At 43.8% G+C, this 14,345-nt stretch overlaps 2 protein-coding genes and 1 long non-coding RNA gene across 3 annotated transcripts; 1 reads left to right on the top strand and 2 right to left on the bottom strand.

Annotated features, from left to right (window-relative positions):
- Positions 1-1,163: 1,163 nt before the first annotated feature.
- ccdc59 (coiled-coil domain containing 59) lies at positions 1,164-3,753 on the bottom strand. The gene is made up of 4 exons (XM_061072646.1): positions 3,523-3,753; positions 2,829-3,198; positions 2,025-2,133; positions 1,164-1,916 (listed from the first exon to the last, which is right to left on the bottom strand). The coding sequence occupies exons 1-4, from the start codon at positions 3,665-3,667 to the stop codon at positions 1,752-1,754; spliced, it is 789 nt and encodes a 262-aa protein (XP_060928629.1). The 5' UTR covers positions 3,668-3,753; the 3' UTR covers positions 1,164-1,751.
- A 713-nt stretch (positions 3,754-4,466) lies between these two features.
- Positions 4,467-13,328, top strand: mettl25 (methyltransferase like 25). The gene is made up of 12 exons (XM_061080773.1): positions 4,467-4,708; positions 5,258-5,455; positions 5,540-5,646; positions 5,740-6,309; positions 6,580-6,727; positions 8,806-8,900; positions 9,105-9,134; positions 9,661-9,734; positions 10,562-10,655; positions 10,783-10,857; positions 11,186-11,257; positions 12,770-13,328. The coding sequence occupies exons 1-12, from the start codon at positions 4,492-4,494 to the stop codon at positions 12,896-12,898; spliced, it is 1,809 nt and encodes a 602-aa protein (XP_060936756.1). The 5' UTR covers positions 4,467-4,491; the 3' UTR covers positions 12,899-13,328.
- LOC133013741 (uncharacterized) lies at positions 4,798-6,693 on the bottom strand. The gene is made up of 2 exons (XR_009681431.1): positions 6,047-6,693; positions 4,798-5,968 (listed from the first exon to the last, which is right to left on the bottom strand). It is a non-coding gene; the product is annotated as an uncharacterized LOC133013741 (long non-coding RNA).
- Positions 13,329-14,345: the final 1,017 nt, after the last annotated feature.

Here is a 14,345-nt window from a genome sequence, read left to right as displayed (position 1 = left end):
GTCTCCTACAGCTTTTGTTTGATCTCGTCTTAATTCGACCTTTGAACACTCTCACCTAACAATCGCTTTTTCCACTAAACCAGACAGATGAGTAAAGCTCTTACCTTTTCCCAAAGGAAAGTGAAAAGCCTTTGTGATCTCTGCGCTCTCAGTGATCAACAGAGCACGGCCGAGCTCTGACTTTAGGAAGTCTTCGCTTCAGAGATGAATGTGAGTCATTCTGCAACCATGTGATGTCATGAGGAAGCAGCCTGAGGCTTTTCAGCCTGCGTCCCTGCTGAGAGAGAGAGAGAGAGGGAGAGAGAGAGACAGGGGGAGAGAGAGGGAGAGAGGGAGAGGGGGAGAGAGAGAGAGAGTGAGAGAGAGGGAGGGAGAGAGAGGGGGAGAGGGAAGGGGAGGGCTGCAGAGTCAATTCTCTATTTGAGGGCAACTCGTATGCAATATGTTTACATCCAGTGTAACTATGACGACAGCAGGATCACGGTGTTGTGAACTTTAATGTGTCATTGACGGGGGTTTAATTCTGAATTTTAAAATGTCTACTTGGATCAGAAAATGCTTTCAAGGATTTCACTTAATTATAAAAGTAAAACTATGTGACTATACAAAAATAATGGATAAGTGAAATAGTATCTTGCATTGGGCAAACAACTGAAACTAATTATCATTCCCCACTTCCAAACTGGAGTTACACTCAGTAGAGCACATACTGACACCACATTTAAATTCACTGGATCCAGTTTTTTATTTTGAGCTGCACCAAATTGCCCATACTCAATATCAGTCTCCTTAACTTGCCTAATTTTCAAGATCTATGAATTATTCCATAACTATACCATAAAATCAATGGAAATTTTTAAAAACACCTAAACTCAACATGTTAATGCAAGTGAAAAAATATCCCTGCATCTGCCCCCTGATCCGAATCTGCACCAAAATCTGATGGGTTCTTCCCTGACCCATAATGCATCATTCCACTTAGTTCCGTGGTAAATGGTGAAAGTAGTTTCTGAGAAACACCATTAAATAACAGACGAACACAGAAAACACAACTCAAAAACATAACATCCTACTGCTAAATTTCTGAATAATGAAGTTTTATACTGTGTTGCGGCAATTTACTAAAACTTATATTCATCGCTCATCCAAAAAAAAACCTTCAGGTAACTCAAACATTTATTGATTGCAGTCATACACTGTAAATAAAGATGGACGACGCTTCTCCACATCCAGAAAATGATCTACACCACGTTTCAGAAAAAATATTTTGAAAGTTTGATTCAATAACATAGAGGAGGCTTATGACAAGTGGCGATCAACACATATTCACTTTTGCGAGCAGTCATGTTGCCCGTCTAAATATTCAGTCTATGGTAAAAGGTTAAATAAATGATATTCATCAACCTCTAGATGTCGCAGTCGCATCTCGAACCAGAACATATTCATGCAATCAGGTGTCAGGTTAACCTCGCTGCTGATTGGAGCTGGAGACCTCATGAATGTAATGAATGTCTGACACAAGCAGGTTTTTCCATCTGTTTATGTATTACAACGCCATCTTGTGGTCTGGGAATAAAATAGGCCTCAGCATTGTCTGGGGCAAAATACTGCAAAATAAAACAGAAAAAGCACAAAACAGTAAATCAGTCTCAGATTATCACTCGACGTGTGAGGCATGAGTGGAAGAATCCTTGTTTTTAAAACAGACAGATTCAGGAAAGGTCCGCTCTTCAGTTGAATTGTTCCCAGGTTCATTTATCAGTTCTCTGGATCTTCTGAAGCAAATACTCCATCTGCAGGTTCAGATTCGGCTGCCCCTTCTTTGTCTTCTTGCTCAGTATCTGAAATGTCTCCAGCTTTTTCTGTTTGTACTTTTGAATGGCTTCTTCTCTCTGCTGCTTGTTCTTCAAGAACTCCTGCAGAGGAACAACACAACCAGAGCGTCAGACTTTGAAGTCAAGTCAAATAAAAACTCAGAGCAAACAGAATATGGAATGAGAAGTAAGACGGTGAAAACAGCTCACCCCTTTCTTCTGCCTCTGCTTTTCTTTGATTGTCTCAAACTCCTCTTTTGTCTTCTGGTACGACGTCTTCTTCTGCATTTTCTTCCTCATGCGGTTGCTCATTGGGAGACTAGAGGAGGACATTAGCGAGGAAGTATTACTGCATCTTTCTAATTCGGATTCATACAATTTGATACAACAAAATCTGAGATTGTCAATTATAAGGTTTTTGCGGATCCTACCAAAGCTGTGTTTTATGGACCTTAAAATAATTCACATTTTAAAGTTGAATTTCTTTTGCCTGAATCAAATAATGAACATCTAATACATCAACATGATATAAACACCCGTGAATATTTTTGATAAACATAATAGCTCTGATATTGTGGTAATTTGGTTGCACAACCCTTTTCAAATATACAATGTTTGTACCGAATTCTATTTTTCTAATGTAAGCCAGTGGGAATTTTGTCAAAGACCCTTTTAGGTTGAACTCGTTCAAATCAGTCTTACAAATTCTGGAAAACATCCCCACAACAGTGAAAAATGTGCTTGAAAATATAAGTTGTTCATCTTTTTGGACTTCATGCCAAAACTAGGATGGAAATCAGAAGAGTTCCCTTAAATTCAAAAGAAATCTAGATCCATGGATTTTTCTCTAGGAAATTGGTGAAATAGTCCTGGATCCACACTGATATTTAATGGTTTCTTCCCTGATTGATATCACGTCCTTCTACCAAAATGGGCTACGTCCAGTAGCTTTAGTGCAAAGCTGCTAACGAGTAGACACACAAATAAATGGACGGGGGTGAAACTCAAATATACCTCTCTTTCTCTGCGGCTGCAGACGGATCAGCGTCCCCAGTCACAGAACCTGTCGGCTCAGTTCCACCTGTCACTTCTGGATCTGGATCTGCAGCTTCCGGCTCTTTTTCATCATCACCATCACCTTCATCTGTTTCTTCTTCTTCGTCTGTCTCCTTCCTCCTCACCCTCAGCTTGCTCCTGTTCACCCTGTTGGTCCAGGCCTCCTGTTTGAGTTTCTGTGCCTCGGCCTGGTACAGATGCCGGAGGTGTTCTGGATACTCCTCCTGGTACAGCTCCTTGGACTCAGGGTTCCTCCTCTTCTCCTTCCGCAGCAGCTTGTTGTACTCGTGTCGGACTTTCTCCTTCCTCTTGAAGGCAAACCCTTGACCTGAGGAGTGATAAATACACACAAGTTCAAATTTACACTCCTTATTGTTCAATAATCCTTGGATCATTTCTATGCCGAATTTATCAGAAGATACAGATGTTAAATAAAATGTGTTTTAAAATGTTTTGTCTAGCTGCATATTTTGAGAAAACAAGCAGAGGAATTAAATTAGTATATTTCTAGGTTGAGTTTGGTGACATGCCAATCTAAAGGTTTAAAAGTACTGTACGTGGATATTTCTCTTCTTGTGCGATTTAAATATTTTCTCAGTATCTAACTATAGTACAAATACTTCAACAGAGAAGGTAAAGGAAATACAAGTACCTTCACTAACGCTGCCTTCGAACACTTTGTGATCCGGGGTCCATTTCTTCTTCTTCGCCCCCTGCACGTTACTGTTCGACTTATTCCAGTTTCCATCTTTCCCTGTAAACTTGTTGCTCCTCGTTTTCCGATCTGTCGGCGCCATTTGAGCCAAATCGTCCGAAAAGACGTGAGATGTTTACATGTGGAGGTTTCAGAGGTCGCGGGGAGATGACGTGTGAGCGCAGACACGTGAAGTCGATCCCAGAGCGTCTAACGTCGATTTGTCCGATATCTGCATCTCACTGTGTATGACAGATATTTTATTTCAGTGGATGTTCTATCTATCTATCTATCTATCTATCTATCTATCTATCTATCTATCTATCTATCTATCTATCTATCTATCTATCTATCTATCTATTTATATATTTGTCCATCCATCTAACTATCCAAGAACAAAACAAAAATATTAATTTAATTTTTACGGCAGACAAATAAACTAATAATCTTGCAGTGATCTCTTTATATATATTTTGCAAAGCAGTACATTTAGAAAATTGTTTATCTATTGCAAATAGGTTTTACGTACAATTGTTATAGTTTAAAACTAAACATCTTTGCATATATATAGTTTTGTAGCGTAGAGAGTGAGGAGGCAAATAAAACAAAAATGAATAATGAACATTATAAAAATAATCAACAACATGCAGTGGAAGGGGAGGGTGAGGTGAGGGGGTATCCAGCTGCAAGATGCAACCTCACCACTAGATGTCACTAAACTCTACACGCTGAACCTTTAAAAAGACATATGAAACAATATGAAGTTTACCAATACATGCTTTGTCAATAAATAAAATGTATTTTTTCATGGTTTTAGTTTCTTGTTTCCTTAGGGGAAACAACCAAACACCATTTTCAATTGATAATGTCTGGCCTACGTCATCAGCGGGCGACTCCTCCCACGCGTCAGTTCGGTGGGAATCGAACATGTGGGGCTCCTCTCTGAGCCTCTCGGACCTCCAGCAGAGGATCCACGGAGTCACACGCTTCCTATCGGTGACCCTGAGCATCGCGGACGCGCACACCGTGGACTTTTACACGCGCGACGTGTGGACGCGCTTCGTGGCCGTGTCGCCGGAAGAGGTCCTGTCTGCCGTCAGCTCCTGCAGTGGCCAGCAGGGGGAGCCAGAGCCCAAAGCTAAAGGTCAATACATGTGTGGCCATTAAATAATTTGATTTAAAAAGTTTGTGGAGTAAAATCGTGAAAAACAATTTCCAATCATGCTTCTATAATACATTTCTTTATGATTTATTTCATGTATTATTTTATAAAACATTTAAGTATATTACATTGCCTTATTTATAAATGATTTGATACAATATTTCATTTAATATTTAAGTATATATTGTTAAATGACAATTTTGACATTATTTTTATTTTATATTTACAGACACTTTTGGGATGCAAGGCAAATGGTGCACATACTAGACAATGAATCAATAAGTCAGAAAGACACATTCCTACTGAGGTCAGTGGATCATCCAGCTGTAACCACGTCATTTTGAAGCTGCTGTTAAACATTAAATCAATGCTTAAAGTTCTTTGTATTAGATAATTAACAAATCCTTTACATTATTTCAATTATTCGTATGAATGCAAATTTTACTTTAAGTTTAAGTCTACAATATCTACATGGTTAAATCCAGTTTTGTGCAACTTTGCTGATGTTTCTGTGCCTGTCTTCCCAAACAGATCCGCCCAGGACCACGTTTGGATTTTGCTGTGAAACAAATCGACTGGTCGACATCCATGAACTCCTGCGGGCGGCCAGGGCCCACTCGCTCCCAGGCCTCGGAGTGTGCTGGAGCAGGGAGGAGCTGCTGCAGGGCCTCAGAGGGACCGGGCCTGAGGGGGGCGCTGCACCCGCAGAGACAGGAAGGAGCGACGAAGGTATGAACATACCCAGAATGGATCTGGGACTTATGTAAAAGAACAGGACATAACCCTAACCCATATGTTGCACTTTTTCTCCAGGTGCTGAGCTGGAAACAGATGAGTTCATGAACTCCAAAAAATCTCATGAGGTCCAGGCCATGTCTGAGGTGGTGGCCTGTTTGGCCCAGCGCTGCGGAGTCAAACAGGTCAAATCATACAACTGTAAACTGGGAGAGTTTAGCCGTATTACCCCAATTCAGGAATTAATTTCTCCTCCCATCTTTTCTCCTCCCACCCAGGTGATAGATGTGGGCTCGGGGAAGGGCTACCTGAGTTCCTTCCTGTCGCTGCGGTACGGTCTCCGGGTCTACGGCATCGACTCCTCCAGCACCAACACCCACGGTGCCCAGGAGAGGAACAGGAAGCTGAAGAAGTTCTCCAGAGTTTACCAGAACCACAGCAAGGCGGCGAGGGCACGTTCGGAGGCCGCGCTGTCACTTCAGGTGGAGTTAGAAGTGGAAAGAAACCCTGGAGCGATTGGAGACAGGGTAGTTTCATCTGGGGCTGCTGGAGGAATCGTGTCACAGGAGGAGGAGAAGGTCTTACCTGTATTATCAGATGTCAGCCCCACAACAAACCCAGGAACCGACGAGCTCTTCCTTAGCGCCCTGTCAGTGGACGTGATAGAGACTACATCCCCCAGAGTTCCCCCCAGCCAGCTGAGCGAGAAGGAGAGGGAGAGGAGGAAGAGGGAGAACCTGGAGAGGAAGGCCCTGAACAGAGGCGAGAGCGCCGCCACCGTGTTTTCGCCGCTCACGTCGTACGTCACCGCCGACACGGAGCTGCGAGAGCTCATCGACGAGCTGGAGGTGAGCAGACGCAAACGAGTCCAAAAGTAAAATGTTGGAAATAGATTTAGTGCGTGTCGGGTGACGGTGCAGACAGGAGGGCCGGGCAGCTCCTGAGATTACACGTCTGTCACCGCAGCTGGAGTTTGCATCACCGCGGTGAGCGTGGGATGCGACCGCAGCGCCGAATGTGCAGGCGCGTCATCATCAATAAAGTTCACCATCGATCTCCTTCCTCTCCTCTGCTTCTTTCCTTCTCTTCTTTCCGTGCGTGCTACCTCCACCCTGGAGGACGCCGTCGTGGTCGGCCTGCACACGTGCGGCGACCTGGCTCCCAGCACCCTGCGGATGTTTGTGGCCAAACCGGAGCTGGCAGCAGTCTGCAGCGTGGGCTGCTGCTATCACCTGCTGTCTGAGGAGTTTGACCCGGCCGCACAGGGTAACCACACACACCACTAAACACACACACACACACACACAAACACCATACACTGAGTGCTGCATCCCGACAGTAGGAACGTTCCCTGATTGGTTACGGACTTCAGCGTTTTTTAATTTCAGGCAAAATTTCCTAAAAACCTTTTAAAATACAAACATTTCTCTTGAATCGACATAATTTCTCTACTTGTTTTTCAATGACACGCCTCCCTCCCAAGACAGTTCCACTGAAAGTCCGAACACTCAACCCCCCAGTTTCCCTCGTGGCTGGAGAAGTTCAGAAATGTCCCTGTTCGAGCCATTTTAGTGGATTAATGGATTTAGGATATCTGTGTATAGTCTTTTTTAACCTTTTAATGTAGATGAAAGTCATTTGGAGGTGACTGATACTGTGTTTGTAGTTCTGCTTCTTGGCTGCTCCCCCCCCTTATCGCCGAAAGCTCTCGAATCTCGTTGTCTTTCCGATTTAAAATCTTCGTCTGAGTCTTGCACGTCGATCCTCGTCGATATTTTTATTCTTACAGTTTTGCGTCCGTCGTCTGTTTTCTCTCATGTTCTCACTCAGAAATATTCTGGGTATTTTACTCTGGATCTAGTGGGAAAAATGTCCAGAGCAACTGACTCGGACTTTGTCGCTTGCCTGAAAGCAGAGTTTAAGAAAGAATCCTCGCTGGAGCCGATAGAGTCATCGCTTCTTAGCAGCGCGACCTCCGACCCGGGCGTCATCAGGGCCGTCGCAGCTTCAACAGAGGGGGGGGGGGAGATGATCTCATGACAGCTGATTGAAAACACTCCTTTCAGTGCTTGTTTCTCGAAACACATCTTTTATAGAGAGGAACAAAAGACGTTCACACACACACATGCTCTCACACTCTCTCTCTCTCTCTCTCCCATGTTGCAGTGCAGTCTGGGATGCGGGCCAGCTCGTGTGGTGGCCCGCCTCGACCCAGAAAGGAGCTGAAAAGCGGAAAGGCTTCGTTATAGAAGGCGGTTGCATATGTGTATTATCTGATCTTTCGGGAATGAGGCGATTCCTCCGATGCATCGTTCATTTCGTGCAGATGACGTCAGAACTCTGTGTCCGATCTCAGCGTATTTACTCACAAGTGCTCACAGACGAGACAGTCCAGGCGTCTCACGTCCGTAAGTTCAAGTGGAACGTGTCCAGTCGTGGACAAGGACATGAGAAATATTTGTGTTTTTGATTGCAGTGCATGCACTCGGCCACTTCAGATGGGATCTCCGTGGTCAGCACGAGGCCGGTTATTATAAACAGCCTCATGTACGGGCTGTAATCTACACGTCAGACTGAGGAAAGGCTTGTCCGCTTCAATTACCGCTAAGGGCCTGTGTCAGCGTGCCATGTGCTGGGCTGAGGGGGGGGGGGGCGACCCAGCCGCCTCCATGTTAGCATGTCCGGAGGAGTTTTCATGAGCGGCCCCAGCTGCACATGTTATTAGTGCTTCCTTTGACCGCGTCCCTCTGGACTCACCGCGTCTCGGCCTCGGTCACTGACCCTTTTTAGAAGTGACATGATAAGGATGGCAGACTGTCAGGCACGCACACTCAGTGCGCTTCCATTGGGAAGCTGTGTGTCTGTGTGTGTGTGTGTCTGTGTGTGTGTGTGTTTCCGTGTAACTCTGGGCAAAGAAACCAAATACGTCTATTTCCCAAAATACTAGTAAATGACCATTACCTCCACTGAGCAGGTTTTGTCTGTATTTGTTCATTTGTTTGTAAGTTGGACAGATTATCGTGGAACTTGATGGGAGGATTATTATGGTTCAGGAAAGAACCCAAAATCTTTCATTTATTGATTTCTCCGAAAATAAATCACAGTTTTTTAATAACAAATAAAATCAGGCATGTTTACTCGACAGATACAAAAATCCAGTGCTTGCAGAGTCATGCAAGTAAAATCTATAAAGACGATCGAGAAAAAAAAATGAAGAAGATGGATTCTTCACTTACGTAATTTAAAATTAACTCGAGCTTCCCCTGGCAGATATTTAAAATTCATATCCACTGATTGCAACACGATTATTCAGTTATAATTCCTGTGTGTTTTCCTCCTCACAGAGTGTTTGCACAGTGTGTGTGGTTTCCCTCTGAGTCGGTACCTCCGCAGCCAGTCCTGCTTCTGCGGCAGGAACGCCAGGATGTCTGCGTGTTTGGTGAGTTGGAGCAACGCCGCAAAAGAAGTGCACAGCGGCATCTTCTGAACACAAACATGTAGCAGCGACTGTTTCTGTGGCTCCGTAACAAGAGCCTGAATTCAAGTGAATGAACTGACTGCAAACAGCAGGGAATGATATTTGTGTCCGGGTGGTTTTTAGCTCGTATTTAACGCTTTATATCGTTTTTCTGGAAAACCACAGGCGCTGGAGAGGGTCTCACTCGGCCAGGGGGTGAGTAAGGAATGCATACTGTGTGTAATTAATATCCAAAACTAGCAGTCATCATTGTAAACGAATGTGAGTTAAATGTCTTCGCACCCATCAAAACAAATCCATCAAAAACGGGAGGGTTAGCAATCCTTCACGTCTCGGTTATCATCGCTGTTAATCTCCGGCCTGCGTTCAAACAATCAGCCCATTAATTTTGCCATTGTTCCCAGTATGTGGTGGGCTGCGGTGTGTTTATTTCTCAATGCAGAATACCGAGCTCCAGGCCACAGCTGACACACGATACGCTCACATGCGGTCCTATGGAATATTTATAAATATTAATGCAATCACGCCGAGGATTGATTACTTTTCTGGAGCCGGGGTCAGAATCGGAAAAAACTGGGCCTGGGCTCGGAAAGTGTCAGAAATGTTTATCGTGCATTTGTTACACGTGTTGGATGGGTCTGGAGGGGATGATAAACTTTTATTTTGAAAATACAGTAAATGGCATCACGTTGAGTAAAGTAACATTCGATCTTTTCTACAGATTCAGTTGGAGTCTCTGTTCTACCGAGCGGTTCTTCACGTTATTCTGAGGGATCACTACAGCTCCTATAAAAGGTAACAGACAGGAACATACTGTATATTCTTTTTTTGTTTCTGGTTTATTTAAAAACTCCAACTGACAAAAGTCATCCTCATGGTGGCGCTAGAGGAAAGGTCAGGGGATCATCACAGCTAGGATTCATCCTCTCCTTCCATGAATTTAAAAGACAATGTGTCCCGCAGCTGTCGAAACAAAAGTTCTGGAACAAAAGTGGGGGGCGTTACCCTTTCTAGAAAAGCACAGGTTCAAATACTGGTTCTAGATTTTATTTTGTCTTCTTCTTCCATCTTTCTACATTAAGTATTTTTTGTCTTTGGGTTCTCAAGCATCTGACACAAAAAACATTCAGTTTGAGGACGTTAATTTGGGCTCTAGGAGATTCAGATTTTACAACTAAATGAACATTTTATCTCTAATTGAGGATAATGAGCCGCTCTTTGCTTCTTGTACAAATGAAGCTTTCCCGCTCATTTGCTGTTGGTAAGTAACATCATTAGTGACTGAGAATTTAGGGACATTTCAGTCCTGATCTGATCTGTTGGAGGACGGTCGTCGATCTCTGTTTAAAGAACGATTGAGGTAAACGTTGCAGATTCCAATTAGCTCTTATCGGTGCAGACTTGATGAGAGATTCCTAAAAGACACAGGTCCCCACTGCTCTGTGACCTTCAGTTTAATGACCAACATCAGATCCGGATCGAATATCCATTTGTTTCCTCCAGGCTGCGGTCATTCATCACAGTTTAGTCCTGTAGACGTGTTTAACAGTGAAGAAAACAGGAAATGAGATGTTCAGGGACTCAGGAATGACCATATGTTCGTATGTGTGTTTGTTCCACAGTGAGAAGCGAGTGGGGAAAGTTTATTCCAAGGCTAAATCCTTCGTGGACTACGTTCGTCGAGCTCTACGCAAACTGGAGCTGGACGAGTCAAAGGTCGGGGCCAGAAATATCACAGTCAACAAATTGGATAACAGGAAGTTTGAGATGCTTCCTCTCTTTCTTCTTCACTCTCTTTATACCCCTTTATTCACTATATCTCTACCCTTCTCTTGTTCTTCAGCTCACGGACGATGTCATCCAGAGTTACCACGACACGCACAGGCCACGCATGGGCGAGATGGACGCCTTTAACATGGTGAGGCCCTTCTCTAGTTTTTGGAGGTGCAAGGACATTTTGTACGGCACCATCTTGGTTTATTGAAACCATGAGTAACCATATTTGGTTTTGCACACCCACCTACACCTGCTTCATCATCAACTTTACTCTGAACACAATTTTTCTGCAAGCAAAAAACCGTCGACTGGTTTTCAAGGATCATCCCCCAGTAACTGAGAAGACACTGGTGACATTAGAGGGAGAAGCTTTTAAATGGACGTATCAGCAAATGTGTTACTGTGAAAAACACTTTTGATTTATACATGTGGATGAATGAATCTTTCTCTCCCGTCTTCCTGTTGTGTAGTTGAAGGTGACGCTGGCTCCCTGCATCGAGGGTCTGATTCTCCTGGATCGTCTGTGTTTTATGAAAGAACAGGTAAAATCACTCAATGTGTTCATACTGAGTATTCATATTATCATAGACGTAAATACTGGATGAGTCTGAGGAGGTGGGTGCCGGAAAAAAAACTAAATATATGTGTTTATACATGTACTTGTACTTGTTATGTTGTGGTCATACTAGTGTACCGAACATCGGAGATTAAACATCAGCACTGACATGAATTATTGTGACTCCACAGCTACATGGTAATAGAGAGAGACAGAGAAAATATGGTTTAATATAATAGAGAGAAATACGTCAGGATGAGTGATCAAAGTAAACCTTTTACAGACTTCGTATCTAAAACAAGGTTAAAATCAGGTTAAGAGATAAATATTTAATACAAATAGATTTTACAGGCAGCTTGACTCCACCCTCAGTTACCACAGCTGTAACTGAATTTCATGAATTCTATTTTGCTCTTGCAATTTATTTACGAGTTGAAGACGACGTCAGTGTGAGAGTTAAGGAAACGCAGCTGGGGGGGTGGGGGGGGGCTTCTGTCATCTGGCAGTGCACTGTACAAAAGTCACATCATCTAATGCTCCTTTCACTTGCACTCAGACAATTTACTCGCGCATCCACCGAAACTTGGAACCACTGCTGTTTCGATCTGGTTTCACTTATAAACCAAACTCCTCCAGAATGTGCAACATGACAGAAGCAGCTCGTCGTGTGTTGAAACAGAGCGATGACAAGACGAGCAGCGGAACAACGGACGAGCGCTCCCCAGTCACACTAACGGGCTTTTTCCTTTTCTTCACTTTGTGATGACATCGTTAGGACGCAGCAGAAGTACAGCATTAGACCGGAGAAAAACGTTGTCTTCTCCTGCATCCGTTTGGTTCACGTCCTCTGAAATTCACGCTTCATGTCCGCAAGATGCAGTACACACACGGACAGTAGGGGCAGTGTAAGGGCAGCACGTGACCTCCAGTGCCGCCATGTTTTTTATCTGCAGAACGTAAATCCAAAAGCTCTATACAGGCGTTCCCTCTCGTGGAATGTCCCAGTAACAGCAAGTATCTGAACGATTTTGTATATGGTTTTCTACGCAAACACGTGGCTAAATGGCAAGTACATGTCTGGCCATAAGTATAAATAAAGATGAAAGACGCACCCTAACATCCGTGTGATAAGAAATCATGACAGAAAATGCACTTATCGTGAACTTATGACCTATACTGTCAGCCGCCACCAGGGGGCGATCTACATAATTCTATTCATAAGTCTATTTCAAACCTGGCTTTACATTCCCTATTCAATTTGTAGCCATCAAGGAAGACAAACTTGTGTTACGCACGAGTCCTCCTGACAAAATATTTGTACAGATGTTTCTTCTCTTGCAGATTCAATAGAGAACTCTTTATTAGTAAGAGCATCACACAGCAGGCAGATGCCAGGGGTCACAAAGCCAAACTGGGAGGAGAAGCTGAAAAATGTTTTACGTTCCATGTGTTTCTAATTCCGTTGTTTTCTGGACGTGTGTCTCTGTTTGTGCCGCAGGAGAGCGTCTCTCTCTCGGCGCTGGTGCAGCTCTTCAATCCGCTGCTGTCGCCGAGGTGCTACGCCGTCGTCGGGGTGAAGAACTGCGGCGACAGAATCACGAGCCGATCAGCTATATTTTATACGTGACTGTTCCAAATTGTGTAACTTATTCACTGTCCGCAACATCTTGTTTTGTTTTATTTCATTAACTGTTTTTTGAGGAGCAACAAATGTTAAGTATTTTCGGGGCCTGGTCCTCGACACACGAAAACACATGGTCTTACAACACCTGGGAAAACCGTTCGCTCTGTTTGATTGAATTATGTCCGTCCCGGCCTTTTGTCTTTGCGTTTGAGTGACTCCTGAGAAAACACTGGTTCTTAAGGAGCATCCAGGGACAGGGGAGCGTCCTGGGACTTCAGGGAGACTTGGATCCACTCCGCTGACATGTCTGGAAACTCAATTTCCAGGCTCCCAGACCAGAGGCAGTTCGGTAAAGACCACAGACAGGTCCTGGATCCCTTTTTAATCTTTACCTCTGTTCTGCTCCGTCTTTTCTCATTTAATAAATCAAGTTCTTCTTACATGCTTGAGAGCAAATGCAAGAGTTTTGAATTCATATTGTTTATGCTTGTGGGAGTTACACTAAGATGAATGAGGTAAATGTGGTATATGGAGCATTTATCACATCTCATAGTTCTTATATTAAAGGTTCAGTGTGTAAGATTTAGGTGAAAGGGATCTAGTGGCAGAAATTGTATATAAAATAATACTAGTTTCACTTGTGTGTTTTATCTAAATTGTACAAATTGTTGTTTATCCTAGAATGGGCCTTATTTATTTAAATTCTTTATAATTACATCAGGCTCGGTCCTCTCTATAGAGGCTGCCATGCTTTTTACAGTAGCCCAGACTGGACATACTTAACATCTTCTGAGTTTTTCTGACATCCGAAGACTACCACAGGTTCTCTTTCATGTTTGGAAGGGGAGGGTGAGGTGAGGGATGTTCAGCTGCAACATGCAACTTCACCACTAGATGTCACTAAATTCTGCACACTGAACCTTTAATACACACACCTAAATACACACTCAGACAAGAAGGATGAATCAACACCCTGCTTCAGGCTTTGCTCGCGTGCAGGATTCACTTTCCCACTGTGCACCGCTGGCACTAAGCATCTCGTATCACATCCTCCACCGTCTCTGCACTCTATTACCGTATCTGCAGCAGCCTGCACATCTGCAGCCCATCCATAGGAAACCGTGTCCCTGAGTTTTTCATTATTATCTCGGTAAAGACAGATGGTGAATGTCTCTGCCGTGTCTGGACCGTGTTTGGATCCACCACAGTGTTTCGCTCTGACAGCTCGCTGTGGCCGCCAAACCGGTTTGACACAAACGCGTTATAAATGCTGCTGGGTTGTGTTGTGGCAGAGTGAGTCACGTCCTGTCCGCCTGTCTCCCCTCCATGCCGGCACGAATGTTTGCACACATCTACTGTATGTATATATAAAACACACACATCCTGGCACAGCCTCATTCATGTGCCCGCATGGAAAGCCAAGATGATAGAAGGCCGACTGTCAGCGCAC

The sequence above is a fragment of the Limanda limanda genome, chromosome 1, assembly GCF_963576545.1.
Source record: "Limanda limanda chromosome 1, fLimLim1.1, whole genome shotgun sequence".
Lineage (NCBI taxonomy): Eukaryota > Metazoa > Chordata > Actinopteri > Pleuronectiformes > Pleuronectidae > Limanda > Limanda limanda.
This window is presented reverse-complemented; position numbering and strand designations above follow the sequence as displayed.

What these genes read in the sequence shown, in the direction of transcription:
- ccdc59 (XM_061072646.1), bottom strand. Translation starts at nt 3,667, where the DNA reads ATGGCGCCGACAGATCGGAAAACGAGGAGCAACAAGTTTACAGGGAAA. An exon ending in CGAAGGCAGCGTTAGTGAAG is followed by an intron (nt 3,199 to 3,522) that starts GTACTTGTATTT and finishes ATCACTCCTCAG; the next exon opens with GTCAAGGGTTTGCCTTCAAG. An exon ending in AGCAGAGGCAGAAGAAAGGG is followed by an intron (nt 1,917 to 2,024) that starts GTGAGCTGTTTT and finishes GTTCCTCTGCAG; the next exon opens with GAGTTCTTGAAGAACAAGCA.
- mettl25 (XM_061080773.1), top strand. Translation starts at nt 4,492, where the DNA reads ATGTGGGGCTCCTCTCTGAGCCTCTCGGACCTCCAGCAGAGGATCCAC. An exon ending in AGCGCTGCGGAGTCAAACAG is followed by an intron (nt 5,647 to 5,739) that starts GTCAAATCATAC and finishes CCTCCCACCCAG; the next exon opens with GTGATAGATGTGGGCTCGGG. An exon ending in CCAGGATGTCTGCGTGTTTG is followed by an intron (nt 8,901 to 9,104) that starts GTGAGTTGGAGC and finishes GGAAAACCACAG; the next exon opens with GCGCTGGAGAGGGTCTCACT.